The 20,355-nt window shown below is 42.5% G+C and overlaps 1 protein-coding gene and 1 long non-coding RNA gene across 2 annotated transcripts; both read right to left on the minus strand.

Annotated features, from left to right (window-relative positions):
- Positions 1-3,602: 3,602 nt before the first annotated feature.
- Positions 3,603-9,236, minus strand: LOC124291016. Its single transcript, XM_046727918.1, has 6 exons — positions 8,756-9,236; positions 7,532-7,637; positions 6,672-6,845; positions 4,971-5,079; positions 3,909-4,078; positions 3,603-3,794 (listed from the first exon to the last, which is right to left on the minus strand). The coding sequence occupies exons 1-6, from the start codon at positions 8,842-8,844 to the stop codon at positions 3,618-3,620; spliced, it is 825 nt and encodes a 274-aa protein (XP_046583874.1). The 5' UTR covers positions 8,845-9,236; the 3' UTR covers positions 3,603-3,617.
- Positions 9,237-11,016: 1,780 nt separating this feature from the next.
- On the minus strand, positions 11,017-19,861 carry LOC124291049. Its single transcript, XR_006902130.1, has 3 exons — positions 19,512-19,861; positions 13,326-13,374; positions 11,017-11,532 (listed from the first exon to the last, which is right to left on the minus strand). It is a non-coding gene; the product is annotated as an uncharacterized LOC124291049 (long non-coding RNA).
- Between the last annotated feature and the right edge of the window lie 494 nt (positions 19,862-20,355).

Consider the following 20,355-nt stretch of genomic DNA (forward strand, 5'->3'; position numbering starts at 1 on the left):
TATTTATCATTAAATGACTACCGCTGTAATAGCATAAACCGTTTTGGGTAAATACAAGGAAATGATGCCATGTGAAGACTAGTAGTGGTATGGCATATACATCATTTGGGGCACGGATGGGCAAAAGGTGTGCTCCATGTAGCCAGGGATCTGCTTGTCGTGGGTTCGAATCCACAATTCATCACACATATGATCCCGGCACCGTACACTTGTCACCTGTCAACGACCACTTCGGTTGTTGATGGAGCAGTGGGGTAGCCTAGAGGTTAAAGCGTTGGCTCGTCACGCCGAAGTACGGGTTCGATTCCCCACCAGGGTACAATGTGAAGCCCATTTCTGGTGTTCCCTGCCGTGATATTGCTGGAATACTGCTGAAAGCGGCGTAAAATTAACTCACTCACTCGGTTGTTCAGATCAGCCCTGATGTAACTAAAACACAGCTCAAACCCCACTCATTCAAATACCTCACTCAATTAATCACTCACCTATATTAAATCAGAAGGGAGTGAGTGAGTGGGTAAGTAATGTGATATGCCGCTTTTAGCAATATTACAACAATGTAAACGGATGTGTCAGAAACCGGACCAGAAATATTGGTGAATTTATGAATTTTGTTCAACAATATTCATGCTATATATAACCTAAGTCATAGGCCAATGACTGAAAGCATTTTTGTGTGTTTTGGTCGTTTAACGCCACACTCAGCAACATTCCAGAAGCGGTCTGTCAATAATTGTGTCTGGGCCAGACAATCCAGTGATCAACATCATGAGCATCGATCTACGCAAATGGGATGCGGTGGAATGTGTCAACCACGTCAGCTTGCCTGACCACCAGATCCCTCTTACGGACTGAAAGCGAAACATCGGGCAAGTTGACATGCGATCCATCGACTGTCAAACATTGGGGCAGAGTAAACGGTTTTCTTAAATCCGTGTCCACATCTACCTAATCCTTACCTAACTTCGTCATCCAACTTCCTCAGGAACCTTCAGTTGCTCACATTGATGTCCCCCTTAACATTAACATTGCCCCCCGCATCTGACACAATACCCAATACCCAAGACACCAGCCTTCAGTTGCCCCTATTAATTTACCCCTTGGCATCCACATTGCCCCCCGCATCTGACACAATACCCAAGACACCAGCCTTCAGTTGCCCCTATTAATTTACCCCTTGGCATCCACATTGCCCCCCACATCTGACACAATACCCAAGACACCAACCTTCAGTTGCCCCTATTAATTTACCCCTTGGCATCCACATTGCCCTCCATATCTGACACAATACCCAAGACACCAACCTTCAGTTGCCCCTATTAATTTACCCCTTGGCATCCACATTGCCCCCCGCATCTGACACAATATCCAAGACACCAGCCTTCAGTTGCCCCTATTAATTTACCCCTTTGGCATCCACATTGCCCCCTGCATCTGACACAATACCCAAGACACCAACCTTCAGTTGCCCCTATTACTTTACCCTTGGCATCCACATTACCCCCCGCATCTGACACAATACCCAAGACACCAACCTTCAGTTGCCCCTATTAATTTACCCCTTGGCATCCACATTGCCCCCCGCATCTGACACAATACCCAAGACACCAGCCTTCAGTTGCCCCTATTAATTTACCCCTTGGCATCCACATTGAACTCTATATCTGACACAATACCCAACACACCAGCCTTCAGTTGCCCCTATTAATTTACCCCTTGGCATGCACATTGAACTCTATATCTGACACAATACCCAAGACACCAACCTTCTGTTGCCCCTATTAATTTACCCCTTGGCATCCACATTGAACTCTATATCTGACACAATACCCAAGACACCAACCTTCTGTTGCCCTTATTAATTTACCCCTTGGCATCCACATTGAACTCTATATCTGACACAATACCCAACACACCAACCTTCAGTTGCCCCTATTAATTTACCCCTTGGCATCCACATTGCCCCCCGCATCTGACACAATACCCAAGACACCAACCTTCTGTTGCTGTCTCATAATTTACCCCTTGGCATCCACATTGAACTCTATATCTGACACAATACCCAAGACACCAACCTTCAGTTGCCCCTAATAATTTACCCCTTGTCATCCACATTGAACTCCATATCTGATACAATACCCAACACACCAACCTTCAGTTGCCCCTATTAATTTACCCCTTGGCATCCACATTGAACTCCATATCTGATACAATACCCAACACACCAACCTTCAGTTGCCCCTATTAATTGACCCCTTGGCATCCACATTGAACTCTATATCTGACACAATACCCAAGACACCAACCTTCAGTTGCCCCTATTAATTTACCCCTTGGCATCCACATTGCCCCCCGCATCTGACACAATACCCAAGACACCAGCCTTCAGTTGCCCTATTAATTTACCCTTGGCATCCACATTGCCCCCAATGCATCTGACACAATACCAAGACACCAACCTTCAGTTGCCCCTATTAATTACCCCTTGGCATCCACATTGCCCTCCATATCTGACACAATACCCAAGACACCAACCTTCAGTTGCCCCTATTAATTTACCCTTGGCATCCACATTGCCCCTGCATCTGACACACAATATCCAAGACACCAGCCTTCAGTTGCCCCATGCCCTATTAATTTACCCTTGGCATCCACATTGCCCCCTGCATCTGACACAATACCCAAGACACCAACCTTCAGTTGCCCCTATTTTACTTTACCCTTGGCATCCACATTACCCCTGCATCTGACACAATACCCAAGACACCAACCTTCAGTTGCCCCTATTAATTTACCCCTTGGCATCCACATTGCCCCCGCATCTGACACAATACCCAAGACACCAGCCTTCAGTTGCCCTATTAATTTACCCTTGGCATCCACATTGAACTCTCATATCTGACACAATACCCAACACACCAGCCTTCAGTTGCCCTATTTAATTTACCCCTTGGCATGCACATTGAACTCTATATCTGACACAATGCCAAGACACCAACCTTCTGTTGCCCCTATTAATTTACCCTTGGCATCCACATTGAACTCTATATCTGACACAATACCCAAGACACCAACCTTCTGTTGCCCTTATTAATTTACCCTTGGCATCCACATTGAACTCTATATCTGACACAATACCCAACACACCAACCTTCAGTTGCCCCTATTAATTTACCCCTTGGCATCCACATTGCCCCCCGCATCTGACACAATACCCAAGACACCAACCTTCTGTTGCCCCTATTAATTTACCCCTTGGCATCCACATTGAACTCTATATCTGACACAATACCCAAGACACCAACCTTCAGTTGCCCCTTATTAATTTACCCCTTGTCATCCACATTGAACCCATATCTGGCACAATACCCAACACACCAACCTTCAGTTGCCCCTATTAATTTACCCCTTGGCATCCACATTGAACTCCATATCTGATACAATACCCAACACACCAACCTTCAGTTGCCCCTATTAATTGACCCCTTGGCATCCACATTGAACTCTATATCTGACACAATACCCAAGACACCAACCTTCAGTTGCCCCTATTAATTTACCCCTTGGCATCCACATTGAACTCCATATCTGATACAATACCCAACACATCATTGTCATCAACCACTTTCAGGAGATATCCCTCTACCACCCCAGCCCCACAAACGTTGCTCACCTCTCCACACGTCGACCAAGACATATGCCGTGTGGTCGTCGGGAATACGGCCGCTGTACACGTAGTGGAGGACTCCAATGAAGGCGTGGACAGTCATGTTTTCCACTGGGATTGCGCCTTTCTGAGAACATATACCAGCTGTAACACACCCATCTTGATTCGAGTGGTTCAAATATTGTTTTAACTGACAACAGATACAATTCAGAAATGAAAGAGTACTTGAGTTCAAACTGACCAAAGGTGCTTCTGACATCATGACCTTCAATCTAGGTGACCGGACCGACAAGATGGCGCGGTGGGCGTATACCTCGGTACCCTTGACATTGAACACGACGTCGCTGGTGTCTTTGTCGTTGACGAGTTTGGCAAAGTCATCAGCCAGTGCTGATAACGAGGGTGGGGGTTCTGTCGGTAGATGAAACAGATGGGCAATATCTGAGAAATTACTGCGATAAATATATACCCAAGTGTACTAATAATGCAACTTCATAAACATTATACAATAGATAGGTATAAGTAGACCTAGTCATTAGCCAACGGTGACAATGAGGGATAAGTGTCCGAGTAGTGTCACAACATGAGCGAATGTCGTTATATGCCGCATCACGGGGACATGTCTGGTGCAAGCATACAAGGCGTGAGAAGCGTTGTGCCTCACAATGCCTGCCGCCAAGGATTCTTTAGTCCACAAGCACGAACCTGTCTTCTATTTCTTCATATACAGGAGACAACACGTGGGATTCAAACCAGGCTCTTCACTGTGACGAGACAGGACTACAAAATCACTGGACCGATTGCCCACTGGAACACACCTTAGTGTTTTACTGACTTTAAGATTATAATGTATGGTGCATTATGTTTAAGTCTGGACTAATCCAAACATCAACATGCATTTATTCTCGGCACTTTATAAGTAAAACATTATTGACAACACGTTTAACCCAATTTCACCCAATCATTTTAAAGAATTGCGTCACGTCCCACATTTGGGCCAAACATGGTCGTCCTGACATTGTTTGGAATGTGGCAGGTTTGGTATAACAGGGTCGAACTATATTTCAGTTCATACATCCATAAAATGTTTAAGTCTCTGCCCGGAACACCTTGTAGTTGCTTTCTTTGGACGTCATTAGTTCAACAGTACACATATGAATACTAAGGTTGATTTTCCGCCGGGCAATACATGTAATATTGCCATCGCTTTCAGATATTCTTCACACGTATTATCGTTAGGGGACGAGACTTGCAAGCTAGGGTCTAAGGTGATGAATGCACTTGTGTGACTGTATTGTCTTACCAGATTTTAACTCCCTGCCCACCAACAGGACGGCGTCTATCTCGACCCATGACCGCGCCACAGAACAGTCGACGTCAAGTCTAACCTCTTTGGTCTTGAAGTTGGGGGTCTGGAATTGTAGAAAGAATGTGTTTTCCCCATAATTAATAGCAAAAATATATTTCAGTTTTTGAGTTTAATAACAACATGAGAAAGATGATGGTACTTTTTACTGTAATGATTTGACATTATTTCTAGTCATATACACCCATGAAAACCATTATGCCACAGTCAACAATATCCCATCTATATGGCGGCTGGTGGCTTAAGCATAGACTAAGGCTTAGTTTCTGAATATATATAATTTTGATAGTAACAAACAAGCCCATTTAAATTGAGAAGGAGCCCTAGGGAGACCAGAGAACCTGGGGAAATCTAGACTTGCTTCGTTTAGGGATTTAGCACTACAGGGAAGGCTAGTCTGTAGGGGAAATAATGTGGTTCAGGGACTGTGAGACAGACTAGCTTAAGCAAAACGATGTCAGTTATGATAGCACATGGTCCACCAATTAATGCATTCGTCGGGAGACGGTTTCATATTTCGCCTCGGTATTCCCATGATCCCGTCCCGATAGAGCATTTGTAAGAATCAACATAAGATGAACATATATCATTGTCAAATAACGCTGCATTACCGATGTGTCGTGAACTTACTCTCATTCAAGTACAGCTGATGCTTATACTGTGTAGAACTGACATGTATTAGTTGAGGAAGTGGTTAGGGATCTGTTATTTAGACAGAGAAGCATGTCATGGATTTCACATTCTTTTACATAAGAGATCAAAGAGATCACGGTGGAATGCAGCAGTAATCCTGCGCCGTGTATCCCAGCAAGGTGTAATGTAATGACCCATGTCGCTGACGTAAATAGATACATCATCAGTGCCCAAACGCATTGTGCCCATTCTAACATTCAGATAAAAGAAAACAGAACATGTTGACTCCTACATGGATGTCACCTGTGTTAACCTCTTATCTAAGGTCATATTTCACCTGGGAACAAGATCTGTGTGATATTTCCCCCATGTATTCCACAGAGCGCCAATATTACATCTGATCCCACAGGATCAATGCACCATTTTAACATGGTGTTTTATAGGACATCATATAACATCAAGGGATGGGATCAATGCAACATTGTTACACTGTGAAGAAGAATATTACATCAAGGAATATGATGAATGTGTCCTGCATCATATCACGTGAAATGTTAACCGAAATACAAACTAACATTCACTCGGCTCGCGACAGTTGACCCTGATCCTCTTTGATCTGATCGGAGTAAAATTGCAACCGGACAGCGAAAGTATCGTACAGAATCATGACTGGAACCCAGCAAGGTAGATTGAGAGCCGGTCATTTTTCAACTGCAGCAGAAACCCACAATACAACTTGCAGAAACGTGTTTTATACGTGAAGATATGGAACAGAATAGTTCCGGACAAATACTTCAGATCAAAGTGTCATTCTGTATTAGGACAATGAAACATCGTGAGGTTCAATTCCATTATCCCAAAATATCGTTTAGTACGAAATTTCCTTAAAGAATTCTTAACGGCATGGTTCCATAACAGAACAACGCCTGTCTCGAAGCATTGTCGGCTTTCTACGTGTTACAGAGGTTCTACTGTATATGTGAGTGGGCCGGTACCGAAACACACCTTTATGTCGAGGGAGAAGATCCTACTGGCTTTAATCACTTCTACCCCTGACGTCTCCCAAACCGTCTCCCACGTGCCCTTGGGGGATCTCACAGACACCCTCTTCACTCCCCCCGCGTTGAGCGTCTCGTAGATGTTGATGCCGGACACGTATACGGCAGTGTCGTATCCTAGCTGCAAAGGAATAATTTCAAATCAAATGCAACTATTCAACCATACCTGTGAATAACACTGTTAAACTGAATGAACTTTGGATTGGGTATCCAAACATTCTTGTCAGTGATCAAATCTTTGATTATATAATATACCTAACTATTAACGAAAATGATCATGAAATTCGAATCATCGTGCAGAGGATCCTGGCACAACCAAGAGAATCAACTCTGCAATGACACAATGGAGCACTGAGTCACTGGAGCGCAAGTACTAAGGTTAGCAGATTATGAAACTCCCTCAGTTCACTACCAGGGTGCAAACCCGTGAAGATCTGGGTCAGAACTAATCTTCAGTAACCCATGCTTGTCGTAAGAGGCAAATAACGGGATCGGGTGGTCAGGCTCGCTGACATGGTTGGCACATGTCACCGTGTCCCAATTGCGTAGATCGATGCTCATGCTGATCACTGGATTGTCTGGCCCACACTCGATTATTTACAGACCGCCACCATATAGCTGGAATATTGCTGAGTGCGGCGTAAAACTAAACTCACTCACTCACTACCAGGGTGATGTTGTACAAAACAACCTTAGCGCTAAGACTACCTGAAGTCCATGTTAAGGTATGGGAGTTACGGTCAGCTTAACGCTAAGATCGTTTTGTACAACGGCACCCTGGTCACTACCATGTTTGGTTTCACTGACCTCAATAAACTGTTTATTGTCGCATATAGCTTGAGCCCATGCCCCCTGGATATCCCCGTAGCGAGGGTAGACACGGGGTTGACCCACTACCACACTCGCAGGCCACCTGAATGATAAACACACTGGAAATATTAGTCAACATTCGAGGATGTATTATGACGCTCTGTAACGCACCGAGAGTTACTCTTTTCGACTGATTGTGAGTGAGTGAGTTAGTGAATATGATATGTTTTTACGAAACTTTTAGCAATATTCCAGCGATATCACGGCGGTGAACACCAGAAATGGGCTTCATACACCGTACGCAGGTGAAAATTCGACCCGGGTCTTCGGCGTGACGAGCGAACGCCTTAACCACTAGGCTACCCCACCGTCCCAAGTGAGTGAGTGAGAGACGTTTAGCATCTTGAGTTTAGGTTAGCTTCAGCAATGCTTCAACAATATAGAGGCGACAAAACAGTGTAATCTAAGGTCCGTTGAACATCCCTTGACATATAATATGATCCATAACGACCAGGGACGCACTTCACCATCATACAACACAGTACAACTATACAACACCTACTTTTTATCTTCACGTGGTCCAAAAGGCAATATTTCAGGCTAGGGATCATAATTTCACGATGGCTTTTGTTGTTTGGTTTTGAAAATAAATTTCATTTTATTTCCTACAAAAAGTATTAATCTTAAAGGGAACCATTTCTCAACATACTGTCATGAAAACAATTGCGTGAATTTTTATCAACAGGGTGGGGGTTGGGGGGGACAAGCGCAAAAGGGACAGAAAAAGCAAGAAATCCGAACAGGTGGGGCCGAGTTACCTCCCCTGTATAGTGTTTACATACGTGTCAAAACACAACACGGAAGTACGGTAGAGATATACCAAGATATTTTAACGTCTTTCGACGCGACTGCATTAAACAGTCTCTTATGAACCCATATGTCCATCGTTTCACTGAAATGATTCTTCGATATGAAATATCTAAATACTACAGGTTATCAACAAATGAACGATGTCTTTGTAATAGCTTTCTCGGACTGTCGATCTGTCAAATATTTCACAACAGTAAACGGTAGGTTCATAATGGTGACTGGTGTAATGCCAGTTCATAGTTAAACTAAGGCAGCAATAGCAGTAGGTATAACACAGGAATGGTGTCAACATCTGGTCAATATCTGACACAACAGTAGGTTACAGCGGTGGTCAGTGCCAGAAGTACGTACCCGTTGGAGTCGTACTGTGATGAGAAGCTGGTCACTGTAGCTGCCCACTGCTGGAGTACACCCGTCGCCGCCATGTCGGTACTGGTCATTTCCCCACTTACTGTTAAATACTGGCAAACAGTCCTATATTAATCCGACTTACCTGGTATGTGTGGTCAAGAATGGGGAAATCGATTACAGGTAATCACACGTGGCCAGGTGTGTTATGAATGCGTTGTTAATGGAGACCGTGTGTGATATGGGGGCGTGGTCTGTTCCCGATTTTCCGACTTAATTGATGTCTTGGTAATTCAGACGTTCTGCTTCGGTTCGATTCCCGGATGGGACTCAACCCAACAAAAGTACTAGAATCTGTACTTTACCGAGAAAGTGTAATCTCAAAGGTAACATGTGTTACTTCTGACCATTGACTAAATGGCATTGTCTATTCATAGTTTTGTGTAGGGTTCATTACAATTTGAAATTCCTGTTTTGTCGAGATGACATGTTTGTAATTCATTAAAAGCATTTGTTTTTGTCCAATTGATTAAAATAATGCATTGTTTTTATTGTCCATATAATAGATATATTGGCATGAGTATAATAGTATGACCAGAAATTATTGAGAAATTTAGGAATATGTTTAATTGGATTTCTAGTATAAACAACCTTGACCAGCTATCAAGTGCTTGGTTTCATTCAAGAGAGACAACTCCGTTAATCCTTATTCATTAGTTTGTGAAGAGTTATCCCCAGCTTGATTTACTTGCTAGCAGACGACATTTTCAAATTGATATGGCATCCAGGGAGGCTCAGTATGGATGATTTAGAGGAGAGGAAGTTGATTTTTAAGAGTATTATGACAAGGACATCAGATCAGCTAAAGTGATTTCAAGAGGTTAGAACAGGCATCCCTTTGTCCACTGTTTATCATGTTTTGAAAAGATATTATTGCAAATGGATATGGCATTGAGCACCAGGGAGGCGCAGGGAGGCCCAGAAAATTGACTGTCGGTGACAGGAGGCGGCTTGGTATTCTTGTTTCTAAAAACAAACGAAAGAGTTTAGAAAACTAACGGCTGGATATCATTGATAGAGGAACTGTGGCTGTCTGTAAGGAGACAATTAGAACTGAGCTGCATGCAATGGGTTGGCAGAAAAGTCGAGGAATTCCATCACCGATCATGAAACCTGAACAAAAGGGCAAAGGTTGAACTGGTGCTTACAGCATAGAAATCTTAACTGGGACAATGTGATTTTCTCAGATGAAAGTTGTGTGTGGCTGTTTCCTAATACACTGAAATTCTGGACCAAACGAACTGAAAAACCTTTGTATCAGCGCCCAAAGTACAGTCCGAAATTTAACGTGTGGGGTGGCATATCTGTGTTAGGGGCAACGCCCCTCTGTTTATTTGAAGGGAATATGAACAGTGAGCGGTACACAGATATTCTCGAGGGACATTTACTTCCATCTGCTCACGTGTTCTATGGAAATGTTTGGATTTTCCAGCAGGACAACGACCAAAACATCGTTCAAAGCAGTCACAGGCCTGGTTTCGGACCCAAAATATGACATTATTAGATTGGCCAAGCTATAACCCTGACCTTAATCCAATAGAAAATGTTTGGGGACTTATGAAGGAACGTGTCAATAAGAAAAATCTGACAAATATTGCTGAAATGAAAGAAGAAGAGGTGGTCTAATATTGGGACAGCATGGACCACGACTTTCTAACTTCACATTTAATACGTGAGTAATGAGTGAAAAAATAAATAAAATTACAATCTTTAAAATCTCAATAATTTCTGGTTGTACTGTATTTTACTGTGTCACCTCGAATCACTGGCGATGATCGTTTGACTCGAACATCTGGATCTCTTGAGACAAATATGTCTACATAATCTACAACTACCAGACCAACTCCAAATACACACGTCTCGATATATAGATATAGTCAGTTTATTATCATTATTTTGACACTACTAAAACAAAAAGAATACAAAACGTCTCTTAAACGTGTTTTAATGTCTTTGTCAATGTTATTGCCTCAGTGGCTGCTTTGGGATACGCAGATATGACAAGTTAGTGGCTGCCATTTGGTGTACTACTTGTATTGGTGATCAGATGTGAAACTGTTTTCCGCTTGTATGATCCCTGGAGCTCTTCACGTTGCCAGCGTCACATCAACCTCGACACTCTTCATGGTACAGCTGTCTCATCACCGGAGGGGCGGTGGGGTAGCCTGGTGCTCTTCACGTTGCCAGCGTCACATCAACCTCGACACTCTTCATGGTACAGCTGTCTCATCACCGGAGGAGCGGTGGGGTAGCCTGGTGGTTGAAACGTTCGCTCGGCACGTCGAAGACCTGAGTTCGGTTCCCCATATCAGTACATTGTATGAAGCCAAATTCTGATATTCAGAATATATTGTTAAAGCGGTGTAAAACTACACTCAGTCACTCGCTCATCACAGGATATGAAGAAGTCAATATCTCAAAATAACACTATTATCGCTTAAAACTGTGATCTGGTTGGTTCCATCCGACTTTAGCTATCATACAGAGAGGAATTTATAACGATTTCCTGTGTCTGTCCACCGCAGTTCGTGAGTTTCGACTTGGCTGACCTTACCAAACGATGTCCGCAGATTTAAAGGTGTCCTTGTAGTTGACGAGTTTGACGAAGTCGTCGGCCAACGTTGACAACGTGTGTGGGGTTCCGTCGGTAGCTGCGGTCTTTAGGAATGTTGGAATGTACCGCCGTTGTTGTATGATGGAAAAGAGCAATCTGTATCATCCTACAACAGAGAGCAATGTACATTTAACATTCAAAAATGCAACGACAATATTTCTACAAAGAGAAACCTTGACTTTTTGGGGTCCTTTAAGAATGATCTGGTAAGTTGACATTACTGACCAATGCACTGTTGGTGTTAGTTTGATCAGCTAACGGCGATGATACAAAGTATATAGACTACAAGCAGACTGTGAGCCTCTTCTACAAAGAAACGGTAAATCTTTCTGGGGCAATAATAGTGAATATTATGGGGTCACAATGTGATGGTGAATTGCTTTGGTGGCAGGGAATAGTCGGAGTGAGAGTCGGTTGGTGGAAAGTTTAGGGTGACAGTGGGGCGATGGTGAGTAAGTGAGTAAGGTGTGTGTGTGTGTGTGTGTGTGTGTAAGTGTGTGTGGATGTTCCGTGTGTGTGTGTGCGTGCGCGTGCTTCCGCGCGTGCCTATGGGTTTTCTTCCGTCCACTGCTTTGCAACTGTCCTACTACTGTAGTAAGCCCCTATCCAAACTCTGCTATCAATGCTGTGTACTTTTCCCATCAACTTAAAATAGTTTTATTTGTAAACGAAAGCATTTGCGAGTATCCCAACACGAGCTGAATTCGACGTTCTGGTGATTTCGACGATTGCATTGCACCCGCTATATCGGGGGAGTACGTGTGCGATCGGAGTGCACAAACAGTTTCACTGGTAGGGCGGGTGCCAAGTCGCTGTTGTGAGAAGTTTTATTGACAATGGAAATCGGGAAGTAAAGTTATATAAAAAGCAAACAAACATCAATATTATTTACCCGAGATCGTTAATACCACTTACGATGCAAAATCAGTTGTCTATATAACTAAAAATAGAAAGCGAAAATTTAGTTAGATCAGTCGTCTGCTGGTGACAGGCAATATATAAATAGGAAGCCACGTGATCACAACACTACCTCGCAGTGCGGAGCAAAAAGTATGGCTCATCGTCGAAAACCCATACAAAATACCAGCATGTTACGAGCGGCAACAGTTTCGCCGATACGATGCCATCAACACTATATTTGTAGGGAACACTTGATATTTTTATGTGAAATAGATGAATATATCCTATATCACTCAACGTTAGTAAAATAAAAACTTTAAATGGTATCACAGATAAAAAATACGTTTTTGCCTTACATCGTCGAAAACCCCTGACACCGGGATACCAGTTACAACCGTACAGCAAAAATGTGTATGGTCTAAGGGAGGTAATTTTTGTGAAGGTGGGTATGAATTACCTCCCTTTGACCACAAGACGCGTAAATAATCATGAAATTTAATGATTTTATTGCTGCATGCTCGACACTCTAATGAACATTGAAAACCATTTGATTTTGTTAAGTACACTATCGTTTCGCTGCGTTAAAATATGAGAACAATCACTTAAATCGGTTAAAGTAGACGTTTATGAACACATGTATCTATGAAACGTCATAAAATCTAGTCCTAAGTGTTTCCAAGGGGGGATAACTCTGTCAGTCTTATTGTTTTGCATCACCAGCAAAACAGGTCTTGTTGAATTTCAAAACACGAATTAAAAAGCGGTTAAACAAGTCGAATCATGAAGAAAAATTGTATTTTGTGCGAAATTGGAATTCTGAGTAAAGAAATGCTGTTATTTCAATGACGGTGACATAGTAAAACAGCCAATTTATCTACGTTTTCAATTACTTGGCGAAAAGCAGATAATTTGATGTTATGGAAGAGAAAGTTGAAATAGACAGAGTAATACGATAAACTATAATTAATAACGTGTGTCAATCATAACGGAAATACTCACATGCATACTTAAGTCAAGTGTAGTTGCAATAAACTGCAATAGACTTAAACTGAAAACAAAAACAAAACAAAACAAGAACAATATTTGAGACAAACAAGAATAACTTCTTTAAGTGGCATATAGAAGCTGGTATGATGAAGAAGCTGGTATGATGAAGAAGCTGGTATGATGAAGAAGCTGGTATGATGAAGAAGCTGGTATGATGAAGAAGCTGACATGATGAAGAAGCTGACATGATGGAGAAGCTGGCATGATGAAGAAGCTGGCATGATGAAGAAGCTGGTATGCCATATAGAAGCTGGTGAAGAAGGTGGTATGATGAAGAAGCTGCCATATAGAAGCTGGCATGATGAAGAAGCTGGTATGATGAAGAAGCTGAATATGCCATATAGAAGCTGCATGATGATGAAGAAGCTGGTATGATGAAGAAGCTGGCATGATGAAGAAGCTGACATATGAGAAGCTGGCATGATGAAGAAGCTGGTATGATGAAGAAGCTGGTATGATGAAGAAGCTGGTATGATGAAGAAGCTGGCATGATGAAGAAGCTGGTATGATGAAGAAGCTGGTATGATGAAGAAGCTGGTATGATGAAGAAGCTGGCATGATGAAGAAGCTGGCATATGATGAAGCTGCTGGTATGATGAAGAAGCTGGTATGATGAAGCTGGTATGATGAAGAAGCTGGCATGATGAAGAAGCTGGTATGATGAAGAAGCTGGTATGATGAAGAAGCTGGTATGATGAAGAAGCTGGCATATAGAAGCTGGTATGATGAAGAAGCTGGCATGATGAAGAAGCTGGTATGATGAAGAAGCTGGTATGATGAAGAAGCTGGTATGATGGAGAAGCTGGTATGATGAAGAAGCTGGTATGATGAAGAAGCTGGTATGATGAAGAAGCTGGCATGATGAAGAAGCTGGTATGATGAAGCTGAAAGTATGAAGCTGGCATGAAGAAGCTGGTATGATGAAGAAGCTGGCATGATGAAGAAGCTGGCATATAGAAGCTGGTATGATGAAGAAGAACACTTTCTTATGGATAGACAACTTCTTTATTGCAATAGATGCTACGTTTTGGTGTAGATCCTTACACCGTTATCAAGCAAAGGATACACAACATATGGAACAAAGGGAAATATGTAGAAGAATGGTATTTAAGTTTATACAATTATACAATACGAATACTTTGTCTGTCTCTCCCACCCACCAACTCATTCACTCTCTTACTCGCTCTCTTACTTAATCACTGTGTTGCTGACCATCTTGTCATCGACTCACTCACTCACCCACTCTCAGTACACAAACCAAGACGCTACAACAAATGAGGTAATTCATACTGCCCAACGCCCAACACATCTCGACACTAGACCGAAAGTGTCTGCAATGTGATTAAACGCACTAATCTACTTCACCTAGGAAGATAAAAGAGACGGAACCAAGCCTAATGAGACATCACTACCTTTAGTTTCCGCCTAATCTACTTCTCAATGTGATCTTTGTTCCAGCCGAAGACGAATTTTCTTGTATTAATTAAGAGCAGCATTAAAGATTAACGAGTTACCATTTAGAAAGACTCTAATCACATTCTGGCTGCAGTGGAGGTAAAAAATCATTGTAATGTTGTGACTGTATCGAGCATCTTCGGTTGAGATCGGATATCTTCGTTATTTTCCGTAATCTCGTCTGTCGAAGTCTTAGCGGCAGCTGTCAGGATGTGAATTACAAAGTGATGCCATATTATTCCGCGGTATTTTATGTCTGTTTTTTAGTGCATGCTCTCATATGGAGGCAAAAACTCCCAGCAGGACACATCAATCTAAATGAAATATCTTGTTAAACCAATATGCCACATTTTTGTGAATTTCATTTTGTTGGTACATTTTTTTTTTTAAAAACCTCCTATGTTTGCAGGCAAAAAAACATGATTTACTTGTCAGTTTTACAATCATTCAGGAGATGGAATATTGGCCCATTAGGCGAAAATGATACATTTTGTCAGATAAACATGCTTTCTTTGATGCATTTAATGAAGAGGACACATCTAATTTCAGGAAAGGACACGTAAATGGGAGTGGGTGGATAGAAGTGTATAGTCAGTGGGCAGTGTTTCAACTATACTGTGATTAGAATGAGAACGAATTATGCACATGGGACAGAGAGACAGATTGTTTATTGGGACGTGAGCTCTTTCGTAGTGAGTTACAGAAACATTCATCACCCCACCCCTTCTCCAAACACACACGAACGAGCGCACGCACACGCGCGCTAAAAATCTCGAAAACAAACCAGGTAACCACGCTTCATCTGCCGATGCCCGTTTTAACAGCCGCCCCTAACGTTGTTACACGTGGCGTGCTACAGTACAGTCTCAGCCCCTCGTCACACCTGACCAATATGTAATTAGCACTGACCAACAAGAGCCAGCGGGTGGTCAGCTCTTACAATGGTCTTTGAGAGTATGCGTAATTGAATGACCACTTGTGATATTGGCCAATCAACCTTGTCTCCGTCCCTCGGTCAATGCGGTAGCCCCTTGAAGCTCCTGAAGTGATTCGAGAGACTTTTGGACATGTGGATATAGGACCCCAAGTAAACAAACCTCCTCCCCTCGAGCAAACCGTGTGGGCTAGGATATGAAACTAACATATTGCTGTTTGTCTAATCTCAGATATCAAACTTTGTTTAGGCTGGCGTAAATAATCTCTCAAAGGCGGCTAAATATTGAATAATTGATTTTAATTTTCACCAAGTTCTTGATGAAATTCTTTGACAAAAGTTACTGTTTCGATTTCTAAAGGTTTAAAGCAACTGGGTTTTAGTAATTCAGCTTCTAAAGTTCCTTTATCACCTAAAAGTAGACTCTTTAGGTGGAATAAATTAAATTAACGTCGCCAAATATAGCTCATGTTTTTCTTAAAGAAATTGTGAAAGAAAAAAGCCAATATGGCCGCCGCTATGGACCCGCGTTCCTTTTCGATAAGATCAGCGTTATCAGTGAGCTCGGGTTCCCCTCCGTGTTTTGGATGTTTAAATTAGTATGCGGGAGTGTAGGGTTCCCCTCACCGAGGGTATCTGGCGGGTCTTCTTTGTGCCGGTCCCCCGCCCACCACAGTTGTGACTTGAATATAATTGGGGTGTGGGGTGGGGTGTTAACGTTGTGCGCATGTGTGTGTTTGTGTGTGCGTGCGAGAGTAGGGAGAAAGTGGTGGTGGAGGGGGGAAGGAGGGAGAGAAGGAGTAGCCCAGGGAGCAGGGGCCTTATTTCAAATCAACCTGTCAGACCTGCTGTGAAATGTACAGGCTTAATGAATGCCACGGACTATGTTATCAGATGTAGTTGTTAGGCCAGTATTATAAGCAACCCATGCATGTGGACGAAGGCCAGTCTGGGAGGTACAGGGAGTGTGCGGTACACATGCGCATTCTTTCCTCAGCATATACAGGATATTACTTTCCCTACGGCAAATGTTAGAATAATAAACAGTGATACTGTGCTGAAACAAGATTGGGGTTATGTATGTAGCGGTAGATACAAGGCGTGAGATTGACTCTTAACATACACTGTAGTTATATGCTTATAACTGTAAGAAGGTTCACGAATTTCTTGCACCATTAAATCCATATATTTGGAGTCATTTTTAAAATCATCTCTGTATCAGATTCAGTTTGATGATAAAACACAATGCCTATCCCAACTCGCCAAAGACTGTGCTTAATGTGTGTATGAAAGATCCAGATAGTTCGCTGACGATGTTTAATGAGCAGGTTGTATTACTTCAGTGGGTATTTAGACCAATAACGAACCTAAATGGTTAGCCAAAGTGTTAATTGTGGGACAAATCACACTCGTAGACGCTAATTGAAAACACGTTTTGTAAAATTAATAAACCCAGGTCCCCATTGGCTAGATTCAGCGTTGAGGTACCCCAATTCCTTCCTGGCCAGACTGGAAAATACATGCTCCTCCTCGGGGATGATTGACAACAGGTGTCGGGAGCGTGGAAGGGTTAGAGGGGGGGGTGGGGTGGGGTGGGATGGTGGCTGCCTCCCCCCGGGAGACGGACGCACTCAAGGTCTCTATACACCAATACTAAGTGCTGGCAAACAATAATCAAATCTCTGCTTCCATACATGGTTCCTTAAAGTGGACATGATGGGCCCGGTGCTGTGCTTGTCCTTGGTGTCTGCTGTTGGCGTGATAACGATGTATTGTGATTGTTTACATTTGTTGTTGATGTTGCCTTGTATCTGTGTTGTTGCCGATGTTTGTGGGATGGAGTTGTTGTGCGTTGAGGTAGGAGGGCTATGGAGCCATTGGTCAGTTGTGGTGGTTGTTGTTGCAACTGGGATGTTTACTGTAGAGATGACTTTGTCGGTGGAGAAGACAGTGATGTTGAGAAACAGCTTATGGTTTTGGAGATGGCAGTTGTATTGAGAAACAACGTATGGTTGACTTCTTTGATTGGCATTCTAGAAGTTGGGTAGATGAAGGATGAGGACTATTTTTATGGATATACAACTTCTTTATTCTGTATAGGCGACGTTTCGACATAGATTCTAATGTCATTGTCAAGCAAGTGATGGTTTTCAACGTATGGTTGTGTAGGTGGAAGTTGTAGTAAGGAAAAACATATGAAATGGCATTGTTAGTGGGCGACCTCATTGAGGTTAGCCACTCCTCACAACCACATGCCAACCCCTCTCTATTTCCCTGTACTCTAACACTCTCGACAACCCTAGTGTTATTCATCCCGAGAACATGATCAGCCTGTCTCCCCTACATATCATTATAACCATCCCACCCAGTTCACGACCCGTACTGCAACAAACATCCCCAGCAGTGTCACAAACAAGACCCAGCCTGTTTGTTGCGCTGGCGGAAACTGGATGTAAGTATTCACTATCGGCTAACAGGATGGGGTCAAACTTAAACAGCGCAGACGCCCCAACAGGTAATCTTCCCGAGTTGAGCCATTCAGTCGGGTGTATTTCATATGATATTCTTACCGCACAGATAAGCCGAGAAAACTGGCTAACTGATAGCCCCCCTTTATCTGCCCATCAAAAGACACCGCCGGGATGACAGAGCAGCCTAAATAGGACATGGTGGCCAAACATCTCTGTTGTCTCGATTGTCTGAGATTCAAAAGACATTTGTAAGTCGCCTGTCTGTCGTCTGCTTATTCCCGCCATGACAGTTTGCGCCCATGGTGTTTGCCACACCCAGAAGGTACACATGGTCAGTGACATGAGATGGACGCGACTCGTCTCGCAACACGGACCAAGAGCACTGACCCCTGGTCTTTAAATATGCCGGTGAATTGTGCTTGTTCGTTTTGATTTGTGTTTCACTTGAGACACAAGCGAGTCGTTTCCTTTACACGCCAATTTGGTTAACCCATAAACCCAAACAGCCAGTACTGTTATGCGACAAATCTTGGGTGAAACATTCTGTATAAAAATCTATATTATGTAAGTGCTGTACTTTCAATTAAGAACAACCTTCGACTGAAATATTAGAGAAGTTCCAAAATCTAGTTTAATCAAACGAGCAACAAAACGTGACAATAAAAATGGCTGTCATGTTTGCCTGAACGTGATGGAAATTATATCTGAGGCGCTCACAACGTATTATTATGTTAACTAGGAGCCCTCTGTACATTGTTAGCGATTTATATCTTCTGTGGATTTGTTACACCCCATGATCCTTGCATGGTAACCCAATATTAATAAGAAACGTCACGCGAAATGTCACTGCCGTGCGAAATGCAAGGTCCAATTTGCCTGTAGTTTTTAAAACTGTTAACAATCTTGTTATTCAATATTAAATACTCGGTCAACAGTCAGTAGTGTTTTGTGTGCCATGAATACCACTAGCATATTAAACATCGGACAAACACAAATACATATGTTTGGTTTAATACTACAGGAAGAGACTTGCCATTCCTGTTACAAAAGATACGAAAAAGCTATAAGCTATTTTGACAATGCATTATTCTCAGTCTGTGAAACAGATTGTGGCGTGTGATTTCCGCTCTAGTTCGTTTTTCAAGCAGTGTTTTCATCCACTTAAATTGGTCATAACGCACGGATAAAGTTTGATAATACATCAATATACTCGCATTAGGCGTTGTGAAAATATGGGTGTAATATTCACGTAGCCCGTGGGATTATAGCATTCAATACCTGTGTTGAAGCGCATTCTTCTCGCGACCTCTGACCCTTTTGTCCAATCGTGCTGTGAGGACGGGGAATGCTGCGTTCTCATTGGCTGGTCCCGTGAGCCTGCGTTTCTTTGTTCTGCTCACGGGAAGTGTCAGCCGAACTTTCACAAGTAGAAGAGGGTCACATTCACAAATCTCATGCTTGATGTGGCAACATTCGATGGAGTAGAATTACCCTAGTTCACTCTCCGAATACACGTCTTCCTTGGATTACAACTCGGTGTTAAACGAAGCCTCTATCGTCTGCTCAATCCAACATGGCGTCTGCTTGGCGTGTTGGCTGAAGGGTGTCATGGCTTTGAAAATCACCTGAATGAGCCTCTTGTTACTTTGTCTCCTTAGAAAAAAAATCACGGTTTAAGGGCTTCGAAAGAACCACTACCATATAAATTGTCGTTTAATGTGATCACATTTCTCGATAACAATATCCTCCAGTTTAGATTTTAAAATGAATATGTTTCATTTGTTGAGGTTATCTTGACTAATGCTAAGTGTCTGAACATGTATAATTTTGACAGTAACAAATAAACCCATCTAAACAGAAAAGAAGCCCCTGGGAGACAAGATATCCTGAACGTGAAAAATCTAGACTTGATTTCATTTAGGGCTTGAGCATAGCAGGGAGGGCTGGGCAGTAGAGAAAATAATATGTTTCCGAGACTGTGAGACCGACTAAAGGTCACCCAGCTTGTAACGTTACATCAAAGGCATTCGTATATTTGATATTTGTTTCAACTGGTTTTGGTAATAAGAAATCCGCGTTTTACAAAATTCAGTAAATGCAGATTAAACGTTATTTGATATGA

This window comes from Haliotis rubra, unplaced genomic scaffold, assembly GCF_003918875.1.
Source record: "Haliotis rubra isolate DU_JTF1 unplaced genomic scaffold, ASM391887v1 Scf48, whole genome shotgun sequence".
NCBI lineage: Eukaryota > Metazoa > Mollusca > Gastropoda > Lepetellida > Haliotidae > Haliotis > Haliotis rubra.

Excerpts from the sequence above, each read along its gene's own strand:
- LOC124291016 (XM_046727918.1), bottom strand. The coding sequence starts at position 8,844 with ATGACCAGTACCGACATGGCGGCGACGGGTGTACTCCAGCAGTGGGCA. Across the intron at positions 6,846-7,531 it reads ACAATAAACAGTTTATTGAG|CTAGGATACGACACTGCCGT; the intron begins GTCAGTGAAACC and ends ATTCCTTTGCAG. Across the intron at positions 5,080-6,671 it reads TCTTCTCCCTCGACATAAAG|ACCCCCAACTTCAAGACCAA; the intron begins GTGTGTTTCGGT and ends CTACAATTCCAG.